The sequence below is a fragment of the Mauremys reevesii genome, linkage group 2 (genome assembly GCF_016161935.1).
Source record: "Mauremys reevesii isolate NIE-2019 linkage group 2, ASM1616193v1, whole genome shotgun sequence".
NCBI classification, from domain to species: Eukaryota; Metazoa; Chordata; order Testudines; family Geoemydidae; genus Mauremys; species Mauremys reevesii.
Genome location: NC_052624.1, coordinates 39,251,632 through 39,279,026, shown reverse-complemented (window position 1 = coordinate 39,279,026; position 27,395 = coordinate 39,251,632). Strand labels below are relative to the sequence as shown.

The 27,395-nt window shown below is 44.2% G+C and overlaps 1 protein-coding gene across 8 annotated transcripts in view; it reads left to right on the top strand.

The window, feature by feature from the left end:
• The window catches only part of CACNB2 (calcium voltage-gated channel auxiliary subunit beta 2), a 424,293-nt gene that overhangs the window by 259,369 nt on the left and 137,529 nt on the right, over positions 1 to 27,395 (top strand). For 6 of the 8 annotated variants that reach the window (XM_039524807.1, XM_039524809.1, XM_039524806.1 and 3 more), the window contains one exon: positions 10,706 to 10,825. In XM_039524807.1, the coding sequence (XP_039380741.1) occupies positions 10,706 to 10,825 (120 nt within the window). Of the gene's footprint in view, positions 1 to 9,566; positions 9,908 to 10,705; positions 10,826 to 27,395 lie in introns of those variants that run through there. The other 2 variants (XM_039524813.1, XM_039524810.1) reach the window with 2 other exon arrangements.

Below are 27,395 nucleotides of genomic sequence, written 5' to 3'. Positions count from 1 at the left end.
GCACGACGCCTGTCTCCGTTGCCTGGGCGAAGGGCACAGAACAGACAAGTGTTCGATCTGTTCTGCTTTTAAACCGCGGACCCGGAAAGAGCGGGATATCCGCTTGAAGCAGATCTTGATGGAGGCGTCGCTTCAGCCACCGGCACCGTCTGCGCCGCCACCGCGAACTGCCTCGGTGCAGAGCGCACCGGCGGCACCGAGTCGCTCCAGCTCCGCGGCACCGCCGATTCAGAAAGCGGTTACGAAGTCTCGGCACCGCTCGCTTTCACCCTCGAAGAAGCAGAGGCTGGCGAAGGCACTGGCTCAGGTTCGCACTGAGGACTCCGCGAAAGCGGTTGCGCAGCCTGCGGCCCCCGCGGTGCCCGTGCACAAACCGTGCACCGGACCTTTGACTCCGGCGCCGCAAGGCCCGTCGAGTCCGGCACCGCCACGCTCCCCGGTGCCGTCCGTGGTTGAGCCCCGGCTGCCATCAACGCCGGAGACATTCACCTCCGCGCGAGAGCTGATTCAGCTCATAGAGGCACCAGGCCTCCGGCCCCGGCACCGCCGGTGCGGGCTGTCGTGTCGGCGGGAAAGCCGGCCAGAATGACCCGGCCACCGTCCCTGGACAGGCGACATGGACGACGCACCCGGTCCCTTTCTCGTTCCCGGTCCTACGGCAGGTCTCCGTCCCGTCGCTCGCGATCTCGGCACCGCTTGCCATCGCGGTACCGATCGCCGTCGAAACGTCGGTCGCAGTCCCGGTACCGCTCGTACTCCCGACGCCGCACGAGGTCCAGGTCGCCATCGCGTCGGCACCGTCAGAGATCGCCGTCCCGGCACCGCGACTCGCGCGAGCGTTCACGGCACCGGAGGTCTCAGTCCCGGTCGAGCTCCCGGCACCGGTCGAGCTCCCGGCACCGTGACGGACGTCACTCCCGGTCGCCTTCCCGGTACCGAACAGAACAACATCGCTCTTCCCTGCCATCCGGGGACGGACTGCCTCATTCTGCAGCGCACTCTGTGAGCGCCTCGGCTCCTCCATGGCCATCTCGGCCCGCATCCATGGGCCCAGTATGAGGCTCAGGGGGTGCCCTTTCCACCAAGGCCTCCCGCATCCGAGCGCAGGGTTCCAGAGGCGACAATACCCCGACCGGCCCCTTCGCCACCGGCTGCGGATGCTATACCGTCGGAGTCCCAGGGCCACGCGCAGCCCGCCCCCCCCGACGAGCACGCAGCGGAACCCTCTTCGGAGGCGGTCATAAGGGCTTGTCCTCCTCGTCCTCGCCTGACGAAGCGGTGGCCGGCGCGGCGACAAAGGAGCCTCCACCCATCGATGTAAAGGCTCACCAAGACCTCCTTCGCCGCGTGGCGACGGCTATGGCCCTGCCGGTAGAGGAGGTACAGAAAGACGAGGACCCCATTACAAATGTTGTTGGGGCAGACATCCCGGTGCGAGTTGTGCTGCCTTTTGTACGTACAGTGCAAAAGAATGCCACCACTATCTGGCAGACGCCTGCGTCCGTGCCTCCTACAGCCCGTGGCGTTGAACGAAAGTACTCTGTCCCTCCCACGGGCTATGAATATTTGTACACGCATCCGACCCCGGACTCCCTGGTAGTCCAATCGGTTAATGATAGGGAACGGCACGGCCAACCGGCCCCTGCGCCCAAATCAAAGGACGCATGGCGTATGGACCTGCTAGGCCGAAAGGTCTATTCCGCTGGAGGCCTACAAATGAGGATAGCCAATCAGATGGTCCTCCTCGCCAGGTACGTCTTTGATATCTTGACGTCCCTGGCAAAATTTACTGAGCTCCTGCCGACAGCCTCCCGCCAGGAGTTCGCAGCGATGTTGGAGGAGGGGAGGCGGTCGTCTAGATCCTCCATCACAGCCGCCCTCGACGCTGCGGACTCAGGTGCTAGGACCTTGGCCTCCGGTGTAACGATGCGGCGTATCGCCTGGCTGCAGTCTTCCACCCTGCCGCCGGAGGTCCAATATACACTACAGGACCTGCCCTTCGACACAAAGGGGCTTTTCTCGGAAAAGACGGATTCTCGAATCCAGACTTTGAAGGACGGCCGTATTGCGATACGTACTCTAGGCATGCATACGCCGGCGACGCAGCGCAGGCCCTTCCGTCCACAGCCCTCCCGACCGGCCTATCAGTCTCAGTATCGACCTTACAATAGCCGACGACCGGCCCAAAATCGCTGTCGTCCGTCCGGCAACCGCCGCAACCAGGGCCAGGCCGCTTCTAAGGCCCCTCAGGGGGCCAAGCAGGCCTTTTGATGGGACGCTCGAGGACGGCCCATCACTCTCCCTACCGGATCCTTCCCCGTTATTTTACAACCGCCTTTCCCATTTCTTTTCGGCGTGGTCCCAATTAACAACAGACAACTGGGTACTTCAAACAGTCCAGTCGGATACCGCCTGCAATTTGTTTTGCCCCCTCCTTCCCACCCACCCTCCCAGTCCCTCTTCAGGGACCCCTCTCACGAGCAAGTCCTCTTACAAGAGGTCCAGACTCTGTTGAGCGTGGGTGCCATAGAAGCAGTACCTCAGGACAGGCGGGGCAGGGGATTCTACTCCCGTTATTTTCTCATCCCCAAAGCGAAAGGGGGGCTGCGTCCTATCCTGGACCTTCGCAAGCTGAACAAGTACCTGCTCAAGCCCAAGTTTCGCATGGTCACCCTGGGGACCATCATTCCCTCTCTGGATCCGGGAGATTGGTTTGCCGCCCTCGACATGAAGGACGCGTACTTCCATGTCACAATCTATCCTCCCCATCGTCGTTACCTTCGGTTTGTGGTCAACAACACCCACTACCAGTTCGCCGTGTTGCCGTTCGGACTTTCCACCGCCCCGAGGGTGTTTACCAAATGCATGGCGGTAGTCGCCGCAGTCCTCCGACGTCGTCAGATGCACGTTTACCCGTATCTCGACGACTGGCTGGTTCGAGGTCAGTCCCGGCAACTTGTGATGGACCAGATGGCAGAAATCCTGTCTCTCTTTCAGCGGCTCGGTCTTCTCATCAACACCGAGAAGTCCACTTTGATTCCGACACAGCGGGTGGAGTTCATCGGAGCGGTCCTTGACTCCACGGTGGCCAGAGTCTGTCTCCCTCGTGCTCGGCACCAGACGATGGTCTCCATCATCCGGGACCTCGTCGCCTTCCCCACCACGACGGTGCGCTCCTGCCTCCGCCTCCTGGGCCACATGGCGTCGTGCACGTATGTCACTGCGTACGCGCGGCTTCACCTTCATCCGTTCCAGTCGTGGCTCGCGTCGGTGTACCGGCCACATCGAGACCCCATCGACATGGTGGTCACGGTCGCCAGGACGACCCTCGAGTCCCTCAACTGGTGGCTCAACCCGGAGATCGTGTGTGCCGGAGTCCCGTTCCACCCTCCTCGCCCGTCCGTCACTCTGACCACGGATGCCTCAGCACTCGGTTGGGGGGCCCACCTGGGCGATCTCCACACGCAGGGCCTGTGGTCGCCCCAGGAGCTCGCCCTGCACATCAATGTCCGCGAGCTGCGTGCCATCCGCCTGGCCTGTCGCACCTTCTGCGCCCACCTGCAACGCCGTTGTGTGACAGTATTCACGGACAACACCACCACGATGTTCTACGTGAACAAGCAGGGCGGAGCCCGCTCCTCCCCCCTTTGCGAGGAAGCGATACTCCTGTGGGACTTCTGCGTGACCCACTCAATTCACCTGGAAGCATCCTTTCTTCCGGGAGTGCAGAACACGCTGGCCGACCATCTCAGCAGGTCGTTCCTCTCCCACGAGTGGTCCCTCCGTCCAGATGTCGTCCATACAATCTTCCGGAGGTGGGGGTTTCCCCAAGTAGACCTATTCGCCTCCAGAGAGAACAGGAAGTGCCACCTGTTTTGTTCATACCAGGGTCGCTCGCCAGGCTCCCTGTCGGACGCTTTCCTTTACCCCTGGACAGATCGCCTCCTCTACGCCTTCCCTCCGTTCCCGCTCGTGCACCGAGTGCTCCTGAAGCTTCGGAGGGACAGAGCCCACGTCATACTCGTAGCGCCGGCCTGGCCGAGGCAGCACTGGTACACCCTGCTGCTCGAGCTCTCCGTTCGGGAACCCATCCCCCTTCCGTTGTGGCCGGACCTCATCACTCAGAACTTCGGCAGACTCCGCCATCCGAACCTGCAGTCCCTCCATCTTACAGCTTGGTACCTGAGTGGCTGACCCACGCGGAGAGGGGCTGTTCTGCAGCGGTTCAACAAGTCCTGCTCGAGAGCAGAAAGCCTTCCACTCGCTCCACTTACCTAGCGAAGTGGAAGAGGTTTGCACTCTGGTGTGATCATCGAGGTCTTAATCCATTCCTGGTCCCAGTCCCTACCATCCTGGACTACCTCTGGCACCTTAAGGAGCAAGGTCTGGAGGTCTCCTCCTTGAGAGTTCACCTGGCAGCGGTATCCGCCTTTCGTCCCTCCGTGGAAGGTTGGTCCATCTTCTCGAACCAGATGGTTTCCCGCTTCCTCAAGGGCCTGGACCGCTTGTACCCGCCGGTGCGGCACCCTGCCCCGTCCTGGGATTTGAACCTTGTGTTGGCCAAGCTGATGGGTCCTCCGTTCGAGCCCTTAGCCACGTGCTCCCTGCTCTACCTCTCTTGGAAGACGGCCTTCCTTGTGGCCATTACATCAGCGAGGCGAGTTTCTGAGCTTCGCGCTCTAACGGTTAATCCGCCATACACGGTCTTCCATGGGGACAAGGTGCAGCTTCGCCCTCATCCGGCCTTCCTCCCGAAGGTAGTGTCAGCTTTCCATCTCAACCAGGAGATCTTCCTCCCGGTGTTCTTCCCGAAGCCGCATGCCTCGCCTCGGGAACAGCAGCTGCATACCCTCGACGTCCGCAGGGCGCTCGCTTTCTACATCGAGCGGACTAAGCCCTTCCGGCGTTTGCTCCAGCTGTTCATAGCGGTTGCTGACCGCATGAAGGGAGAGGCGATATCCTCCCAGCGGATTTCCTCCTGGGTCACTGCGTGTATCCGGACCTGCTAGGAGCTGGCTCGCGTACCTCCAGGCCGCGTCACTGCACACTCGACGAGGGCGCACGCCTCATCTGTTGCCTTCCTGGCCAACGTTCCGATCCAGGACATCTGTCGAGCGGCCACCTGGTCTTCGGTCCACACCTTCGCCTCCCACTACGCGTTGGTGCAGCAGTCTCGAGACGACGCAGCCTTTGGCTCCGCTGTATTATACTCCGCCACGTCTCACTCTGACCCCACCGCCTAGGTAAGGCTTGGGAATCACCTAACTGGAATGCATAGGAGCAATCACTCGAAGAAGAAAAGACGGTTACTCACCTGTAGTAACTGTTGTTCTTCGAGATGTGTTGCTCCTATCCATTCCAGACCCGCCCTCCTTCCCCACTGTCGGAGTAGCCGGCAAGAAGGAACTGAGGAGCGGACGGGCCGGCTGGGGTATATAACTCGCGCCATGGCGGCGCCACTCCAGGGGGCGCCAGCCGGCCCGCCGGTGTTGCTAGGGTAAAAAAGTTCCGAGATGCCGTGCACGCGCGGCGCGCACACCCAACTGGAATGGATAGGAGCAACACATCTCGAAGAACAACAGTTACTACAGGTGAGTAACCGTCTTTTCCCCAAGGCCTGTGCCAAGGAACTGAGAGGGACATTGTGACTAGACTTTGTGGTTGCCAAGCTACGGAGAATTAATGGCCAGTACCAAAGGAGCCAAGAATTTTTGATGAATAGCCCTTTAATGAATATAAGATCTCTCTCTCTTTTCTTTTTAACTTCAGTTTAGTTTACTTCACAAATTCAAAATGGCACTATGGAAATAAATGGCTTGGTATTTTTTCCATAAACATTGATCCCTGGTTATTTAGTTCTAATATAAATAGAATGTATAATTTCAAAATAATATCATATTAATGAAGATGTTAGTGTGGCATTCCTTCAAATAGTCATTCAAAGAAGTAATATTTCCTAGATCTCTAGAAGAAAATATCACAGATATGGATATCTCTGGATTATATTCTGGTCATTGCTGATCTATGGGGAGTTTACTGAGACACAGAATTTCATTTTGCAGCAACTGAGGACTTGAATAAATTTACCCTTTTGGGTTTAATATTGTTTGTCAGCATTAAATGAATAAAGACATAAGGAAACATACTACAACATGCTATTTTATGATGAATAAATATGTTTAAATGCCATATGTATTGTATCTGAGTAGGGGAGATGGGGAGAATATATCTAAAAACTTCCTCAGACCTCCAAAGTTTCTCTTTCATCAACAGAAGTTGGTCCAATAAAATATATTACCTCGCCCACCACGTGTGTGTGTGTGTTTCTCTCTCTCAGATTGTATATGGTGACGTTCAGTACCTTGTGGGAACACCCTACACCCCCATGTTCATCTTTATAAAATGATTGTGTGGTATCCAAAGCAAAGTTTGTCATGTTGGGTGTCTGCAAGACAGCGGTTCCTAAGGTTGTGTCTGGGACCAGAGATATTGTCTAGTGTCATTCGGCTGCACAGTCCAAGGAGCATCGTACGTGCCCGAGGCTGTGCGTGAACAGCCCAGGAGTGGGGGTTCTCACAGCAGAGCAGGGTAAGGCTGGCTCCCAGAGTCAAGGATTGGAGTGACCTAGCAGGATTTGGCCTTGAGAGCTGCCCAATATCAGATGGGTTCCTGTAAATGCTGATGCTAATCCGAGCAACCAAAGAGACCATGGTAACATCTAGCACTAGAGCTATTCTATATTCCAGGAGAATGGAATGTAAACCTTCTGAACCAGGACAAAACCTGACTGGCTGGGCTCCAGAGAAGCTAGGGGAAGGATGCAGCCTGCACCCAGCTTTAATAACCCCAGAGGACAGTATACTTCTCTCTGCTGTGATTAGTAGCTTCTTGGCCTGCATAGGTACAGATCCAATTGACCTTAGGGCCACCATTTTCCTGGCTTGCCCAGCCCTTTGGCCCTCTGCCCCATGTGCTGGGGGCACAGAAGTTCTTCTGTGCAGAGTTCCAAAGTCCTGTCTGTAGCAACCTTGAGGTTCATTAAATAACAAACCAGTGAATGAGAAATGAATATAACTTTAATAAAACAAACCGGAGAACATCTCTGGTGAACTGCTGCACACAGCCTTTACCTATGTTCATAATACTGTCCCTTATGACAGAGTGTCTCTAAATTATAATCTTCTACAGACATATCTCTACACTGTTCTCCACATTTTTACAGCAAATCTACATCTCTCTGTGTTTGCCGTTAGCAAAATAATCTTGTTTAGCAGCGTGATTTGTACAGGCAGCACAAAATTAAGCTGGATCATTGTAACATTTTAGGAGTGTAGAGTGTAGAGGCCAACCTTGGACTCAGCCAGCGCATTACACGGACTCACTGGCCCAAAAGGAGAAATTAGCTGTCTACACACAATTTTAGCAGACCCAGCTCAGTTGAGCAGGCAGCCTGACTAGCTGGGGCTGAGGATTCTACTTCCCAGCTCTCTGACTTTTCATGGGGATCAAAGACCATTTATACTGCCTTTTTATAGTGTTGCCCCGTGGGAAGAAAAGCTAATAAAAAAAAAGGTAATATCACATTCTGGAATGGAAAAATACTATATATTCACAAAGGAGGCACATTAGAATTGCTGTGGAAATTATAAATTGGAATTGACTCTTATGATTTAAAATTTCAACCTTAATGCTATAGTAACAGAATTTTTTTGTTTGTTTTTTAAATACCATTTAAGGTCTGATTGTGTGGCTAGGTATAGACCTGATTTAGAGGCAGTGTGGAGTTGCACCTATGGGAGCTGTAGGAAACAATCTTCCTGAAGCAAATACAATACTCTTGGGACTCCTGAGTGCACAGGGAGTCCACAGCCACTGTGCCGCCCTTAGGCTGTATTTGGATGAGGATTCTTCTTAACATTTCCAACTGTTGCAGCTGCACCGTTTGTTGGTAATGATGGGAGAAACGATACAGGCCACTAGTGTATTAAGCACAGTGTCATCTAACACTATTTAGAGGAGATACAAGCGATGCAGTTAAAACTGTTCTTGTTGTACTACTCTTCTGCCATTGTAGCCACTAGTGAAGCTGTATCAGTAGTAGCAAGAAAATAAAATAATGTAGACAAGGACTTTAAGATGTACAGAACCTCTGGTACTTCTCCTAACAGACAAGACTATCTAAAATATTCAAGATAGAAATGTGTTTTTTATTTTATTTTTACTTCCTTGTGTGGGTGCTTTTTTGTGCCTTTCCTTAGCATAGTAAGTGCTTTGGTTGTAAAGTCTCTCCTGCCCCCACCCCATTGTTAATTAGAAAAATTAGCCTAATATATGTATTGCCTTTACAGTAAGCAAAACATTTCTTGAAAAGTAGTTTCCTAGATGTCAGTTCAAAGGCAGCTTCATCAGAATTCAAAATTGTAACTATTATAACTTCTAGAGAAAAGTTTTTGGAAGTTAAGAATTCTCCCTTTCTTTTAAACTACTAATTTAGGGCCAAAGTACGTTAGCAGTGACACCAGTGGTGTAAATCCAGAGTATTCCAATGGCTGTAGGGGAGTTGCTTCTGTTTTTCACATACATAAATAAGAGCAGAATTTGGTCCTTAGACGTTCCCTGCCACATGCCTCTAATTCTTTAAGAAGGTCTGATTTACAATACCAGATTTCTTGTGACTGCTGCTCTCAGCTAGAATTTCCTATTATCCTTCCTTTTTCATGTAACTGAATTTATATCAAAGGCAGACACTTCAAAGTCAGCTAGACTGAGATTTCCTTTTGCACTTAGATTGTGCATAGCTGCCTGTGAATTTGTGTCATGAATGTCCTAGTTAAACACACAGAGCTATGTCAATCACTTATCATTTTGGAAAATGATTATAGGTTATGACTGACTAAACCAAATTAAAACTAAATGCACAAAACTAAATATATTTTTGACCTTTAGCATCCAGTATTTGTTTGTATGTGTGTGTTGCAATTATTCACTGCTTTTCTTACCTACTGGTTTCTAGTGTGGGAAAAATGCCACAATTAGTAGGTCAAACTCTTCTTGTACATCAGAGTAAACGGAATACATTGGTTTTAGTCTAGATTTACATTGTAACTGAGATCACATTCTGACTCGGTGTTTTAAATTGGGAATGAGGAGCATATATGACAGAACTGGATTTTCTGAGAGAGAAATGTAGTTTGATATGTGATAAAAATAAGACACTGTGCCAGCTATTCCACATTTGCAGGGACCTTGCTATTTTCCAGCTGTTTACCCTTGAGATGTAAAATGGCAATTTGACATAGACTAACAACACAGTGTGATGTGAGCATCTGCGTAAAAGGCTGTACATATGGAGCATGCCCAGTGATGTGAAAAGCCTCTTACCCCACCCCCATCCAATCTCTGAAGAGATGAAATGAACTTTGTACTTGTAAATATCACTGAATACGTTTTGCACCGGATTTTAAAAGGTTCTCTTATAAGTACTATTTTTAACAGGCAAAAAAAAACAAAAAACCAACAACAAAGACCTTTTCCTGTATGATCTCCTGCACTGAGTTGAAACATCTCTTACAATATACTTGAACCAATATACTGGGCTTTTTTTCCCATTATTAAAGTCTTTTTTACTGGCATTGGAAAATTTAAGTATTTACTTGAACTAAATACTTCAGAACAGGGTGTCTGAAAGCTTGAAGGGCAGAGGAAAGAGAAGGAAGGAGCTTGCAGCAGAGCATGGATAGGAAAGGAGCAGTGATTCTGCGGTGCTCAGTGTGCACATGTTTTGTGAGAATCAGTGCCGGGCGCTGCAGCTGCGGACAATAACTGAGCTGTCTGGCTAATGAAGGCCACCTGGATCAGGCTTCTGAAAAGAGCCAAAGGAGGACGGCTGAAGAATTCTGATATCTGTGTAAGCCCTATGTTTTCATTGTTAGCATATTTATTTATTAATTGTACAGTAAGGGAAGTCAGTTGCTTTCATTCTGTTTGAATTAGCAGAATTCTCTTCTTGTGATTGTAAGATGAGACAAAAATCAGAGCTGGAACTATTCTGGTATTCTGACTAGTTCTCTTGTAGCAATACTTGCACACAGGTGTTGAGCTGAGACACATTTAATCAGTTGGAACTTGATTTGTGGTCATTTGCATGTTTTTGTTAAAAGGCTGAGATGGATTTGAGCCATGTTAATTTCTGATGGGAAGAGTGTTAGGTGCCCTAAAATTAAAATGGAAGGCATGGGTTAAAGCTCTCTGCAGTGATCTTGTGTAATAGTAATTGTTAATACTGACTTTGCAGTTTTTTATTCAATCTGTTCTGTCACTGGCATTAAAATGTCCTTGTTTATGGTTTTGATTTTTATGGAGCTATCCTTGAAACTGTTGTATGTCCTTCAGCCCTGCACTGCACCACTGCCCTTGCTCTACACAGAAACCAGCTCTGCTTACCAAAAAGCATACTAATTAGAATGTGGGGACAGGGCAGGAAATAAACCACCGGAGAGAGACCTGACTTTTGGATGGTCTCCAGATTTGAAACCCTTACTTAATATTATTTTTCTAACTGATTGTTTCTGCTGCTTTATTTTTCTTTTTTCTTTTCAAGGTATTTCTACAAACGTACAATTATAGGAGAGGTATGGGAACACTTCACCCTTCTATTGCAAATGCTGCATCTATTTGTAACATTATTTCTCCTTTTCCTGTGCAGGGTTCGGCGGACTCCTACACTAGCCGTCCATCTGATTCAGATGTATCTCTGGAGGAAGACAGGGAGGCAGTGCGGAGAGAGGCAGAGCGGCAGGCCCAGGCACAGCTGGAAAAAGCAAAGGTAAGGCACTTCTTCACATCACAGGTTCATTAACCTGTTCTTTTTCTAAGAGCTTGTTGTTTCATCTGCTTATCAGTACAAATGTTTTTCTAAATATTTTTTTTAAAAATACCTCCTAAGATATTTTGTTAAAGAAATTACACAAGTTTTTGGAAATTGCACTTATCAAACAAACTGATTAAAGACAGAAGTTGCCATTCTTGATTGCCCTGTCTGTATTAGGAGACTCAGTTTGCTTAAAAAATAGTTTAGTTACTTACAGAACTGAACTAACTTTTGCATTTTGTTATATTACCTATCAATTCCTAGTACACAGGGACAAGTCATGAAGTCCCTTTTTATGGGGGTCTTTCCAGAGCATGATTTGGCCCCATAAATCATGCACACCTCTACCCTGGTATAACACGACCCGATATAACATGAATTCGGCTACAACACGGTAAAGCAGTGCTCCGGGGGGGTGGGGATGTGCACTCCAATGGGTCAAAGCAAGTTAGATATCACGCGGTTTCACCTATAACACGGTAAGATTTTTTGGCTCCCAAGGACAGCGTTATATCGGGGTAGAGGTGTATATCATTCAGTCATAGAAGTTTGGCATTGGAAGTCCAGTTTTTTTATCTGTCATGTACAGGATTGTTCCCAACATGGCATGTATAAGTAAAGACAGGCAGTTACACTGGTCCATTTTCTTTAAGAGGATTGTATTGGTTTTCTTTTAAGGAAACCAAATTTCACTTACCTACTAAAGTAGGGGCAATCAGGATTTCAGAACCCTTTGTGAGAAGTTTGAGGCCCTCACAGAAATTCTACTATACTTCCATGCTCCTGGCAGGTAGTGGCAGATTAATAAACACTAAATGAGGCTTAGATCTCACCAACGTGCTTATGTATTTTCCATTAGATGCATATGCAAGTGCAAAGTTTTATAGTCACAGTACTACAAAAGTACTGTGCAGCACGGTATGGGGAGGAGGTGACCAGCTCTCTGTGGGGAAAGAAGTAGTTCGGGACTATTTAGAAAAGCTGGACGAGCACAAGTCCATGGGGCCGGATGCGCTGCATCCGAGGGTGCTAAAGGAGTTGGCTGATGAGATTGCAGAGCCATTGGCCATTATCTTTGAAAAATCATGGTGATCGGGGAAGGTCCCGGATGACTGGAAAAAGGCTAATGTAGTGCCCATCTTTAAAAAAGGGACGAAGGAAGATCCAGGGAACTACAGGCCAGTCAGTCTCACCTCAGTCCCTGGAAAAATCATGGAACAGGTCCTCAAGGAATCAATTCTGAACCACTTAAAGGAGGGGAAAGTGATCAGGAACAGTCAGCATGGATTCACCAAGGGCAAATCATGCCTGACTAACCTAATTGCCTTCTATGATGAGATAACCGGCTCTGTGGATGAGGGGAAAGCAGTGGATGTGCTATTTCTGGACTTTAGCAAAGCTTTTGATACAGTCTCCCACAGTATTCTTGCCAGCAAGTTAAAGAAGTATGGGCTGGATGAATGGACGGTAAGGTGGATAGAAAACTGGCTAGATGGTCGGGCTCAATGGGTAGTGATCAATGGTTCCATGTCTAGTTGGCAGCCGGTATCAAGTGGGGTGCCCCAAGGGTCGGTGCTGGGGCCGGTTTTATTCAATATCTTCATTAACGATCTGGAGGATGGTGTGGACTGCACCCTTAGCAAGTTTGCAGATGACACTAAACTGGGAGGAGTGGTTGATACGCTGGAGGGTAGGGATAGGATACAGAGGGACCTAGACAAATTAGAGGATTGGGCCAAAAGAAATATGATGAGGTTCAACAAGGACAAGTGCAGAGTCCTGCACTTAGGACGGAAGAATCCCATGCACTGCTACAGACTAGGGACCGAATGGCTGGGCAGCAGTTCTGCAGAAAAGGACCTAGTGGTTACGGTGGATGAAAAGCTGAATATGAGTCAACAGTGTGCCCTTGTTGCCAAGAAGGCTAATGGCATTTTGGGTTGTATAAGTAGGGGCATTTCCAGCAGATCGAGGGAAGTGATCATTCCCCTCTATTCAGCACTGGTGAGGCCTCATCTGGAGTACTGTGTCCAGTTTTGGGCCCCACACTACAAGAAGGATGTGGATAAATTGGAGAGAGTCCAGCGGAGGGCAACAAAAATGATTAGGGGGCTGGAACACATGACTTATGAGGAGAGGCTGAGGGAACTGGGATTGTTTAGCCTGCAGAAGAGAAGAATGAGGGGGGATTTGATAGCTGTTTTCAACTACCTGAAAGGGGGTTCCAAAGAGGATGGATCTAGACTGTTCTCAGTGGTAGAAGATGACAGAACAAGGAGTAATGGTCTCAAGTTGCAGAGGGGGAGGTTTAGGTTGGATATTAGGAAAAACTTTTTCACTAGTAGGGTGGTGAAGAACTGGAATGGGTTACCTAGGGAGGTGGTGGAATCTCCTTCCTTAGAGGTTTTTAAGGTCAGGCTTGACAAAGCCCTGGCTGGGATGATTTAGTTGGGTTTGGTCCTGCTTTGAGCAGGGGGTTGGACTACATGACCTCCTGAGGTCCCTTCCAACCCTGAGATTCTATGATTCTATGAAAGTGTGTGTGTATGTTTCTCTCTGCTATGCATTTTAATTATTTGCATCAGTTGTACTTATGATTAATATACTACATATATATTTGCATCCCTTGTTTGTTTTTCCTCATTCTTTTATCTTTTTTTCTTTCCTTTTGCTGTGTCTCAGATCTTGGTGTGCCATTTCCAATGTATTTTTTTCAAGGTCTCTTTTTCCTGAGTTTTAATTTTTTTCTATTGTATTCATATGTGGTTTTAAGAACTTTACTGGAATCTAGTCTTTTCATTCTTTCTCATCTACTTTCTCTCTTTTCCCTCTCTCACGTCCTTTTTCCATTTACTTCTCTCCTCCATTTCTCTGTTCCTTCTTTCCTGTGATCTTTCTGTCCCCACTCTTTCCTCTCCCACTTTATCAATTTCCTTATCTATTCAGCTTCACCTCTGTTCATTTATGGTACCTTAGTTTTACAAAGTTCTTGGAGTCACTTAAACCTTCATTATAACAGGAATTCAGATTATTGCGATACACTTGATTAGCGAGAACTGGCCAGTTCAGACAGTCACCAGGGTGCACAGAGAGACAGCTTTCTGAAGGCCAGAAGGCTCAGACAAAGAGGGAAGGCGGGGATTACCAAGTCTTTTTTGAGAATTATAATTTTAACAGATATCTGATAAGCAGGGCTGGTGCAACCATTTAGGCGACCTAGGAAGTTCTGGGATTTGGGGGGCGCCATTTTCTTCGGCAGTGACCACGGCAGACGGATCTTCAGCCGCCCCGGTCGCCGCCGTCATTTAGGCGGAGGGAGCTGGGGCAGGGGAGCGCGGGGAGGGCTGCCTGCAGCATGTAAGGGGCGGGGGGAATGGCACGCAGGGGAACTCCCTGCCCCAGCTCACCCCTGCCCCGCCTCCTCCCCGAGCATGCTGTGGTTGCTTCACTTCTCCTGCCTCCCAGGCTTGCGGCGCCTAAGCTGATTGGTGCCGCAAGCCTGGGAGGCGGGAGAAGTGAAGCAGCGACGGCGTGCTCAGGGTACTCGTGCTTGTGCGTGGAGCAGGGGTGAGCTGGGGGGGGGGCCTCAGGGCAGAGGGTGGGGGGTGGGGAGCTGCCGCAAGGGGGGGCGCCACAGGGCAGAGGGGGGAAGCTGCCGTGAGGGGGGGGGGCACCTCAGGGCGGGGGCACGAGTGAGGAGGGCGCGCAAGGTGGAAGTTTTGCCTAGGGCGCGAAACATCCTTGCACAGGCCCTGCTGATAAGCGTTCCCAAACCACCTTTTTCAAGAGGTGCTAGAGCCTGCTGGTCTTCAGTATTCCTGGATATCTCTCTGCAGCCTCGCTCCTGCTGCACTTCTGTGCTATGCAAGTGCAGTTTCATTTCCATAACAGAAACAATAAGTCTCATTTCCCCCTCCTTGTCTTACCCACCCCTTAAAAGATGCTAGCTGATCTTTGGATAACAGGAGTTTTGGTTAACCACAGTTTAGTATGTCAGGGTTGCTCTAGTTTGATTGCTTTTGTTTTAGGAACTGCAAAGCAACTATTGCTAGAAAAAGTAAAAAATAAAAAATCAGGTTTATTAGTAAAATAATTTAGTTTTTAAAAGAAGAGTTCAAGTAATAACATCTTCTAGAATAAGAGTAGCATTAGAGCACTTATTCCTGAGCTGATGCATCTTTTAGCGATGAGTAAATCTATGTGAATGTTGCTATGGGAATTTTGCTTAGCGATGCTGGCTTGACTGCATGGACAGCCCTTATGAAATATTCATGACCTCTAGCACAGCTGCCATAGTAGTTTACAGAGAAACTGCCAGCAGACCTTCACTTTTAAAAACTGTATTTCCGTACATCAAAACAATATTCTCACTTCAGTTGGCAGAAGAATAGTCACCAGGTCTGACTCTGTCTCTGGCTGTGAGACAGCTTGTAAACAGTTGAAATGTGAGGGCATTGCTGCAATCAAGCTGTTAGAACAATGGTGTTTCAGTAATATGTAAAACACACACAAACTGATGTTTTAAATCATCTGTGCATTAAAAGGGATTAAAACGCACTGGAGGAACAGTTTGTAATGGCTACGTGGTTATAGGATATAAATTGTTGTATACACATGTTGGCTAATATTTAAAGTAATCTACATTTTATGATGATCATCGCATTCATTTAAAAAACTATATCTAAAAACAAATACCAGAATAGATTAAATCTAGTTGCATATCTCTGAAATACTACAGAAAATATTTTGCTACTTCCATTTATGGATGAGTTGTTCACCTCCTTGATGAATAATGAAATTAAACAGTAAGTTAGCTTCACATTATTTCACTGTTCACTACACCAGGCTGCAAACACTGGGTATAGATTCCTGATTTCCAAGTGTGCCTGTCTTTTCTTTGTCTTTATGTGCTATCAGTCGGGAGCAAGTGACGCAGCTGCTTTTAACTTTTTTCTCTTTCACATTGTGAGTGGAAATGTTGATCCTAAATAAAGTCATTAGAATTCTGTTTCTCATAGGAATTAGAAATGGATGACATTCATGAATAATGCAGAGGCTGAAGGGAAAATGATGGAGAATTAAGACTAGATATAAAACTGTCAAAGTGTTTCATGCACTTTAGGGAAACAGTTTAATGAACATCCATGTTTCTTCCTTACAGAGAGGAGAAACACCTTAAAATAGTAGAAAGAGATGTACCAATGAGGCATGTGAGGACAATTGGGTAGTAGCTTTGAACTTTGAGTAAGATAGCCTAGAACTGTGTGCCCAGTTAATATGAAGCAAGTATGCAGGGGAGGGAGGGATAGCTCAGTGATTTGAGCATTGGCCTGCTAACCACAGGGTTGTGAGCTCAATCCCTGAGGGGGTCATTTAGGAATCTAGAGCAAAAATCTGTCTGGGGACTGGTCCTGCTTTGAGCAGAGGGTTGGACTATATGACTTTCTGAGGTCCCTTCCATCCCTGGTATTTTATGATTCTATGTACAAGATCTGATTGCAGACTGAAACCATATCTAAGGAGAAAGTGTGACAGGCCAACAGTCTTTTCCCTAAACACTCTGTTAACCTTTTCTTAGCAGGATCAATATTTGGTATGTGGATCACTGACAGGTGGTTTCAAGTATCAGAGGGGCAGCCGTGTTAGTCTGGATCTGTAAAAGCAGTAAAGAATCCTGTGGCACCTTATAGACTAACAGACGTATTGGAGCATGAGCATTCGTGGGTGAATACCCACTTCGTCGGATGCGTGTAGTGGAAATTTCCAGGGGCAGGTGTGTGTGTGTGTGTGTGTATATATATATATATAAGCAAGAAGCAGGCTAGAGATAATGAGGTTAGTTCAATCAGGGAGGATGAGGCCCTCTTCTAGCAGCTGAGGTGTGAAAACCAAGAGAGGAGAAACTGGTTTTGTAGCTGGCAAGCCATTCACAGTCTTTGTTTAATCCTGAGCTGATGATGTCAAATTTGCAGATGAACTGAAGCTCAGCAGTTTCTCTTTGAAGTCTGGTCCTGAAGTTTTTTTGCTGCAGGATGACTACCTTTAAAGGTGGTTTGTTACCTAATTTTGACATAAATAGCTACTCTCACCTTCCTTAGGTGAGAGATGATCTAGGATGTGGGCTGAGCAATCCTGAAGAAAGAACCCTAGTAGTAGCTGAGTCTGAGCAGAAAGTTTGTGCTGAACTTTACCTTATTCTTTTCATTGTTGTTGATTGAAAATATGAACCCAAAAGACTCCAAAATCAGAAAGTAAATTATAAAAAATCAAACAATCTAATTTTTTAAAATCTCATGATTTTCATGAAATTAATCATTATTTTTTAAGGCTTGGGGTTGACAGTACTGAGGGAAACAAAACATTGTAAATGATGAGCCATTTTTGTCTTGGCTCTTGCCAATACAAGATGAATTATTATTATACAGAAAGCAAATGTGATGAGTTGGGAAACTGAGTTGAAAATGGGAGAGGTTCCCCCTAACTTTAGTGCCATATATGGACTAGGGTATATTTAAGAAGAAAAAACGTTTATCATATAGCTCCTTGTCCTTTCCCAGTGCCAATGAAGTCAGCCCCAATGGTCCATTTAGTGTGTCTGTTATTTTGCATGAAGCCCTTAGAATAATTCACTTCCTGAACTGGTCCATACAACTACTACCCTTTGTCTTATTTGTCTTCAATAAGTAGATCAAATTTTTCTGTGATGGTGGTGATGTTTTTAAGATTATAAACTCTATGGGGCATGGACTATTCCTTTCAAATGTTTTTATAGTTCCTAGCATATCTTCAGCATTACCTCAGTTGAAAATATTAGTATCAATTTATGTGTAATAGAGTAGTACCTAGATGTCCTGGTCAAGGATCATGACCCCATTGTGCTAGGCATTATACATACACAAGAAAAAATTGTCCCTTTCTCAAAGAACAGACAGTCTAAATAATAAGATTTTTGCACCATGACCTCTATTTTTAACGTTGCTCTGTATGAGATTGTATCAGTGTTCTTTTTAGCTGGTACCTAGACTGGAAAGCAAATACTTAAAATCCAGTTAAACTCTTCACTAATTTTGTGTATTAACTATGCATCACTTTGAATTAAATAACTACTTTTAAACCATATTCTTTATTTTTCAAGTGTCTACACCTCAGAATTATAGCTCTCAAACTTACATCTTGCATATCTCAGACCTTAAAAAAAAAAAAAAGGTCATGACTCTGGATGTCTCCTAATGGAAGTTTTTCTTTCTTTTTTTTTTTTTTAAACATGAAAAGGTTTTTGTTCCTTTAAATATATATTTGGGCTAAGTTTCAATCCCACTGAAGGGGTTGTAAAATTATCATTGACTTGAATGGGACCTGGATTTGGCCTTTATGCTGTAACATTAAGAACTCAAAGGAAGAGAAACTGAAATGTCAGTTCCGTGCACAGAACCTAATTTAATGTGTATATATGAAAAGTTTAGAGGCTTATATACATTTTGGTATGAAAATTATATTAACTCAAGTAAAGCTTTGAAATTTGATGCTTCTGGGTGAATTATGTGAAAATATCACATATAGTGCTAAGAAAAATGATTTATAGTTCTCACTGCACATAACCTGTTGTAGAAATATGTGCCTGCCTTTGAAGACATGGAGAAAATGTAGTAACTTTAAAAAAATATTCTGTAATTATTGTACAAAAGGAGTTACAGGAAGCATTTGATATACTGAGACAAATTCTTACTTACATGTGCCAAAAGGTTCTGTCAGTGAAATAAAATGAAACCTTCCCCAACAATGCATCTTCATTTTAACCTATAATCAGGATGAACCAAGTACTTATTTCTGAGGGGTACAGCATCTTCAGAGATAATAGAGCTCAGTAGTACAACAAAGCCTCTCAATCCTCTCAGGCAAACTCTACAGAGTAGGATGTCTTGTTCTTCCTCTTCTTGCTCTCTCGCTATCTGTTTGTCTGCCTCGCCTTGCTGCAGATGTTTATCTATACTGGCAGGTTTTGAGAATAAGGCGACCAGTCACATGCTATGTGTTGTCTTTCAACAGCTTTCTGATGGAATAAGTTCTTTTTATGTGATGCATAGTCATTATGCCAGACTAGGCATTTCTGTGGGGTAAGGGTAAGGGTGGGGGAAGTGGAATGTCAGTGTATGCAAAACTGTCAACTGGACATAACACATCCACTCTTTTTATGATCATGAAGTTCATTGTGCTAGTGCACCCCCATAGCTGTTCAAAATGTGAGGATATGCACATCCACCTTTTTTAAAGTCTGTGTGAATTTTAGCAGATATACATGGGTTTTACAGATGAGTTTAGTTCCAGACTTCTCCATGTATCTGTGTGTCATCTATCAGCTTTTCTAAAGAGTAAAGCACGGTAATATTTAATCACTTTTGATCTGTTCCAAGCCTCTTGACTTAAATGGGATTTATACCTGGCCCTGAGTTATTTACTTTTGTTAACCTCTGCAAGAGTGTACTGCAACCCAGAATTTGTCTCACTGCTTTCAGCAGTTGGCCCTGCTGTCCTAAAGATACTGTACTTTAACGGGTTATAAAAGTAAAACAGTAAAGCTTGTCGTTTGCCTTTACCTGGAGCTATATGGTAGAATAAGGGTTTTCTTCAGAGTAAACAAATAAAAGACAGACTTGAGTTAAATTATGAATGTTTGCCCAACCTTAAGGGTAAAAAAAATTACAAAAATGTTGCAATTATCCCAAAAATAAACATGAAAATCAGAGTTAAAATTCAACTTAAGAAATACAACCATATTTAAGTATGGGAATGAACAGGTATGGCACCCACACAATCTTAATTGTGTCCTATAGTGAAAAAATTATGGAAAAAAAACCCTAATTTGTCCCTAAAAACCAGTTTAATGTAATTAATCACTGTGGAACACAGTGAAGGTTTCAGAGTAGCAGCCGTGTTAGTCTGTATCCGCAAAAAGAACAGGAGTACTTGTGGCACCTTAGAGACTAACAAATTTATTTGAGCATAAGCTTTTGTGGGCTACAGTCCACTTCATCGGATGCACAGAATGGAACATATAGTGAGGAGATATATATATACATACAGAGAACATGAAAAGGTGGGAGTTGGTTGTTTGGATACCTTAACGTATTTGTATTTCTTTTATATTTAACCTTAACTCTGAATTTTCTGGGTTTATAATATATGTGTGATAATTACAACAATCTTGTAATATTTTACCCTAAATTACTGATATGTATTTTCCATTTTAATTTCAATTTAATGTAGTTTTCTGTCTGGGAATTTCCTTGGATTGTTTATTATTATAAATTTCATATTTACCTTAGATAGTTCTGAAGGTTACAAACTCTTTATGTGTTTGTACAAATATATAACAAGTGCCACTGGTGGGATTGGGAGCCAGACGAATGGGGAAGGTGAAAATGGAAGTCATTTTGAGAGAGAGAGGTTAGAATGTAAGAGGGTACAGAAGGCTCACAAAGGATGCAGACGGGGAGATAACAGGGGATGTGAAGGGCTTAGAGGGGGGCATCCATTTCCCCCATTGATGATCTCCATGCTTAGAGTGAGATGTTCACCTTTATGCAGCAGGGAGTACTACTTCATTTAAGTGTATGCATCGGTGTAGAACTGCCCTCTGAGAAAGCACAGAAGTTTTTTGTTAGAGGGAGATGCCCCACGAGTGGAGCTGGTAGCATGTGACCATGGAGTCTTTAAGAGCAGTAATCAGTTGGGCTAAGTCTTCTACCTATGAGAACACTTGACAAAGTCCCTCTCAGGCCACTGACTCTTTTTGAAGCAACAGAATTGCAGCATACCAATTAACTTCAGAGGAGAAGTGGTGATTAGCTGAGTCATCTCTGATGTCACATTGGCCCTACTTCACAGTGACATGAGCTGTTGACCTAACTCTGTCCATAATCAGTAACTGTCATTAATAATAGAGCTTCTCAAAACACAGTAAAAATTTGTGATTTTTTTTTAAAGTCTGCTTTCAAAATGAAATAAACATAAGAACAGCCATACTGGGTCAGACAAAAGATCCATTTAGCCCAGTATCCTGTCGTCCGACAGTGGCCAATGCCAGTGCCCCAAAGGGAACTAACAGAGCAGGTAATCATCAAGTGATCGATACCCTGTTGCCCGTTCCCAGCTTCTGGCAAACAGAGGCTAGGGACACCAACCATGCCCATCCTGGTTATAGCCATTAACAGACCTATCCTTCATGAATTTATCTAATTATTTTTTGAACAAACATTTGCTTGTTTAAAAATTGGCTGAAAATTTTTAAAAGAAACTTTAAAAGCAGCAAAGAATCCTGTGGCACCTTATAGACTAACAGACGTTTTGCAGCATGAGCTTTCGTGGGTGAATACCCACTTCGTCGGATGCAAGTAGTGGAAATACTACTGGGTGGCAGGCCAGTCCTCGCCCACAGACAACGTGCCAACCTGAAGCATATTCTCACCAGTAACTGGACACTGCACCATAGTAACTCTAGCTCAGGAACCAATCCATGCAACAAACCTCGATGCCAACTCTGCCCACATATCTACACCAGCGACACCATCACAGGACCTAACCAGATCAGCCACACCATCACCGGTTCATTCATCTGCACGTCCACCAATGTAATATACGCCATCATATGCCAGCAATGCCCCTCTGCTATGTACATTGGCCAAACTGGACAGTCTATAAGGAAAAGGATAAATGGACACAAATCAGATATTAGGAATGGCAATATACAAAAACCTGTAGGAGAACACTTCAACCTCCCTGGCCACACAATAGCAGATCTTAAGGTGGCCATCCTGCAGCAAAAAAACTTCAGGACCAGACTTCAAAGAGAAACTGCTGAGCTTCAGTTCATCTGCAAATTTAACACCATCAGCTCAGGATTAAACAAAGACTGTGAATGGCTTGCCAACTACAGAACCAGTTTCTCCTCCCTTAGTTTTCACATCTCAACTGCTAGAACAGGGCCTCATCCTCCCTGATTGAACTAACCTCCTTATCTCTAGCTTGCTTCTTTGCTTGCTTATATATACCTGCCCCTGGAAATTTCCACTACTTGGATCCGACGAAGTGGGTATTCACCCACGAAAGCTCATGCTGCAAAACGTCTGTTAGTCTATAAGGTGCCACAGGATTCTTTGCTGCTTTTACAGATCCAGACTAACACGGCTACCCCTCTGATAAAAGAAACTTTATAAATTTAGAAAAAACATTTGGGTTTTGGATATTTCCTTTATGAAAATCTGTTTGATCGAGCTTTAGTTACTAATATGTGTACAGCCTCATTTCTTCCCATTTTGCCTACATGTTTTAACTATACACAGTACAAAGTTTGAAGAGTGTGTTGTCCCATTAAAAAGATTCAGGCCAAAATTGGACTGACATCAAGGGCTAATTTATAAATGGGTCCTTTTAATGTTAATTAATAAACTAATTAATAAATGTATTTGAATATTCGTAGAAAATACATTTTGTGCCCAAGTATGTGTGGTATGTTGGAGAGGATATACTGTGTCCCTCTGAGAAAAGGCGTCAAAACTCAGCCTTAACTATGAGCTGTGGCTAGTGCCTCCAATATATATGGAATGGGTATAAAGCTTTCAAAATATGTAAAGGTTCAAAGAGTCCCCTAAAGAGTTCTGCTGATGTTGCTCTCCTGCCACACTTTCACTTTATACTCTGTATAAAAGTGATATGGGGCAATGGTTCTCAACCTTTCCAGACTACTGTACTCCTTTCAGGAGTCTGATTTGTCTTGCGTACCCTCAAGTTTCACCTCACTTAAAAACTACTTGCTTATAAAATCAGGCATAAAAATACAAAAGTGTCACAGCACATTATTACTGAAGAGGTGCTTACGTCCTCATTTTTACCATAGAGCTATAAAATAAATCAGTTGGAATATAATTATTGTACTTACATTTTAGAGTATAGTATATAGAGCAATATAAACAAGTCATTGTCAGTATCAAATTTTAGTATGTACTGACTTTGCTAGAGCTTTCTAGGTAGCCTGTTGTAAAACTAGGCAAATATCTAGATGAGTCGATGTACCCCCTGGCAGACCTCTGCGTTCCCCCAGGGGTACATGTACCCCTGGTTGAGAACCACTGATAGAGAAAAAAGCACAACATTAATTTCAGTTGACTTTCACTTGTATTTGAGAAAAGTATTCAACATCAGGGTCTGTTCCTCAAGCTTTACCTACACTCGTGGCTTGACGTGTTCTTTCAATAATGTAACTTGCACACTTTGTTTAAAACCAGCTAAAATATTGTATATGATACAGAATGACAAATGCACGAACCAACTATTTTATACCTATAATGTGTACCCCAAGGTATAAACTTGTCAAGGTAAATGCAGTCTAACAGAGCTGAACTTGAAATCCACACAGTGGGCTGTAACAGAATGCCAGAGATAAAGGAGATTGCTTTCCCCTCTGTAAAGATGAGCATAGGCCTTTTTGTCACCTGTATGAGTTTTGCTGAAGTGAACCATACCAGTTGATTCTGTTCATACAATTTTGGGTCCACCAAATTTCACTTTTTTGTTTGCTGAGTCATAGTGACAAGTTTTCTAACTTTTGCTTCATCTGAGGCCTGGGATGCCACCTCCCTGGCCTCTGTTAATGGTAGTGTACTTCTTCAGTCACAGCTACTCTTTTGAGGTGGGAAGACCCAGTGGAGTAGGAGCCCACCTGTATGGCTTCTTGCTATGTGAACTGATGAACTTAGCATGATTGCAACACTATACCATACACTGACTCATGTTTACTTGAAGTGTTACACTTCTTTTTTGGAGAATCTGGGCTGACGTGTTTGTAAAGACACCAGAAAGCAGGTAGGTTTCATGTAGTTTGGGTTTTTAATATAAACATGTTGCCTTTAGCACTGATTGCTAAATAATACACTTACAAAATGCTGTGATAAAGATTAATTAATTTGTGGAGAGCTTTGAAGATGTAAAATGGTAATAGGAAATAGAAATGGCAACTTTTTGTTATGTAAAATTTTGCAGTACCTAAGCAGGGACTCCTCCAGATGTTGCTTAAAAAGGCGTGAGAGATGTCAAGCAGTCCTCTATTTTCAACCACTGTAACAAAAACAAAGGGGGGAAATGGTCTTCAAAAGCAGGGCTATGAATCTCACCATAGCTCTTTGATTATTCTGACTGGAGGAGTCAGAGTGCTCAAGTGGAAGATAAGGTTCCCAGGCTGCTTTCCGGTTCCATCAATTCACTATAAACTGACATATATGAAAATGGACTCTTAAAAAATCTTATTAGATTTTAACACCGAGCTTCAGATAACATTTACTAATGCAAAGCACATGGGCCTAAAATCTAGCTTCTGCTATTTTGCCTCTGGCTTGCCCATGAGGGTTTTCACTTAGATTTTCCAATTAAACTAAAAATGAAGGGAAGCATTTACAAATGTGCCATTCTAAGAATCAACTGCACAGGTTGCTCTTGGGAAATGCAAGTATACTGGCAAGAGACAGTATTCTGGAAGACATAAATTATAGTGCTGTAGTTATTAAGTCAAATTTGAACTGAAAGTATTACTACTTGAAGAGTTGTTATAAAGAAACATATATGAAATTAATCCCAATTATTTCATTATTTAGATTCCCTCCCCACATTTTTTGCACTGAGTCCCATGAGCATACACTATTGTGGGTTTCCCCCACTCCCGTGAGATTTCTTATACTTTTATTCCAGCTCAGCCATCATACAGAGCCACTTCACACTGTGGAAATGTAGCATTGTATGTAGGAGTCTGAGGCTTGCTTTTTTTAGAATCTTTAGATTTTTACACTGTGAATAATTCAAAATGAAATCTGAAAGTATACATCATCTTCCCTTTTTAATCTGCAAATTTCATAGACTGACATTAAGCCTAGAGTTGGGTGAAGCTTTCAGGCCAAACTAGCAGAAACTCCTGAAAGTCCATGACTGAGGAGTAGGTCAGATGGCTCTTCCATGCAGATGAAGGGAAGACTGGGGACTAGGGCAAATATAATGTTTTTTTAATAAATAGAGTGAATTTAAGATGGTTCACACAGCTTTATTCAGTGCTTTGCTTTGAGATTTTGTGTGTGTGTGTTTGAACTTTGCAGGTTCTAGATCATATTCCAGGTTTGGAAGCTTTTATTCTGTTTTGATATGCCTTAGCCCTGACCTGTGATACCCCACACTTTTGATCCCTCTGAGTTTCTGACTGCAAAATGCCTTCGACACCCACCCCCACCCCTGAGCCTCTCTCCTCTTTGAGATGGAATCCCCCAATTCTCCCACTCTTTGGATTAGGTCCTGGTTGCAGGCCCCCTGTATAACAGCTATTGTTGCTCAGCAGTTCTGACTGGATTTGGCTTCCCAGCAAGACTTTCCTGTGATCGGTGAATATAGTGACATAAAGCAGCCTAGTCAAAACAAAGTATAGTTTAATCTCAACAGAAGGAACACAGCATAAGGAGAGCTAAGAGGTATTTAACACAAGCAACAGTCTACATGTGTAACTGCCTTACCCAAAATTTTGGTATAGCCAATATATCCATGCATTCCCGCTCCTGGGAGTAGACAATGCACCCCTTAAGCCTCAGCTTCCCTCTTTATCCCCAAGCTCAGGGGCTCAGGTTTTTATTTATTCCAGAGATCTTCCAATTTTCCCACCAGAAGGCTCCTTGAACTTACAACTTGGGACCTTTCCCTGGTAGTAATAGACAAACTGCATGGTCAGAGGTAAACTTCAAGGGAATTGACACCTGCATTGTCTCTTTAGTTTAGAATTGGAAGCTTATTGTTTCCTTTTAGTGCTTTCATGCTGTCTGCTCCTGTTGGTAGCAATGCCTTTTTAGTCATACAGCAACCAACACAAACAGATGGAACATGTAATATTCATACAGGTATCTTCCATGTCCTTCACAAGGAGATCTTCTAATATATTTTTATATTTAATGAATACCTGGGTTCTCCGATACATGATAATTAAATAATACTAGGCATGGTAAATGTGACCTCGTGCAAGTCTTCCCTGTATACCTTAATCCTAACCTAAAATTGTTCTAATATTACTGTCTTTTTCAGAAAAATCATACCAAATGCACTATATCATTGGGGAGAGCTCATGCTGGGGAGATGTTATGTCCATTAGGACTAACCCATGTATGTGAATCCAGAATTGCAGAGATGTAAACCTAGTGCATAAACCTACTGTTGCACCTTATTCTCAAATGTGTGAATTACGTTAGAATTTGATACTGCAAATTAATGATATTTAGCATAAATATAACCCTTTATATCTTCAAAACATTGTACAAACATTAATTAGAAGTATGAAAAAGTTGACTACTTCATTAAATGGAATGCTTAATATGTTTCCGTCATGTGTATTCACAATAAAATAAACATTTTTTTTAAAAACAGCCTTAGTCATCATTTCTTTGAATTTATATTGAGCTATTATAGAAAATAGTGCTCTGTTTTTGCAATGGATAGTTCTTAAAAGCTCAGATGCAGTACTGTGTTAAAAGGATATAGTTAGATTTCTGTGTCCTACAAACTTACATGTACCCATTGCCATAGTATCCGAATCCAGATCTCCTAAATCTTAGTTTTTAGCTGCTTTCTGAAATTTTCCTGCCTAGAACCTTAAAACTCCTAAGTGCTTTGCTCAACATTGCAAAGAAAAACTGTGGAAGAGCTGGGAATTGAAACTAGGTGTCCTTAGGCCCTGTCAAGTGCCTTAACCATACAAGATCATCCTCCCTTAGTTCAATTAGTTTGAATAATGAACTATCTTGACAGGTTTTGAGAGAGAGGTTCAAAGGATTTCAACATCATTGTGCCTCTTTAACTAATCTGTGTAACAAGTAAAATAAATGTCCAGCTTTCTTTATACGCATGTTTAAATTTTAGCATACCCAGCATGATACATGGATACTTCCGTGCTATGTCTTGTTTGCTTAATCACACAATTACTAGTGTGTTTACTTGTCTTCATTTTGTGTTTTTGTTTTTTCCTACCAGCGTTAGGAGCTACTGGAGGAAAAAACAGAATGGAGCAGATGAATTGATCAGTATTTGTTGAGCACATTACTGTACCTGTCTGGTTTGTCTTGTGTACCCCCAAGTTTCATCTCGCTGAAAAACGACTTGCTTACAAAATCAGACATAAAAATACAGAAGTGACACAGCGCACTATTACTGAGAAATTGCTTACTTTCTCATTTTTACCAAAGAATTATAAAATATATCAATTGGAATATAAATATTGTTACGTACATTTAGAGAATAGTTTATAGAGCAGTATAAACAAGTCATTGTATGAAATTTTAGTTTGTACTGACTTCACAAGTGCTTTTTATGTAGTTCGTTGTGAAACTAGGCAAATATCTAGATGAGTTGATGTACTCCATGTAAGAACTCTGGGTACGCTCGGGTATGTGTACTCCTGGTTGAGAATCACTGAGATAGACCATCAAATTTAAAGCCCTGAAGTTGGTGCCAG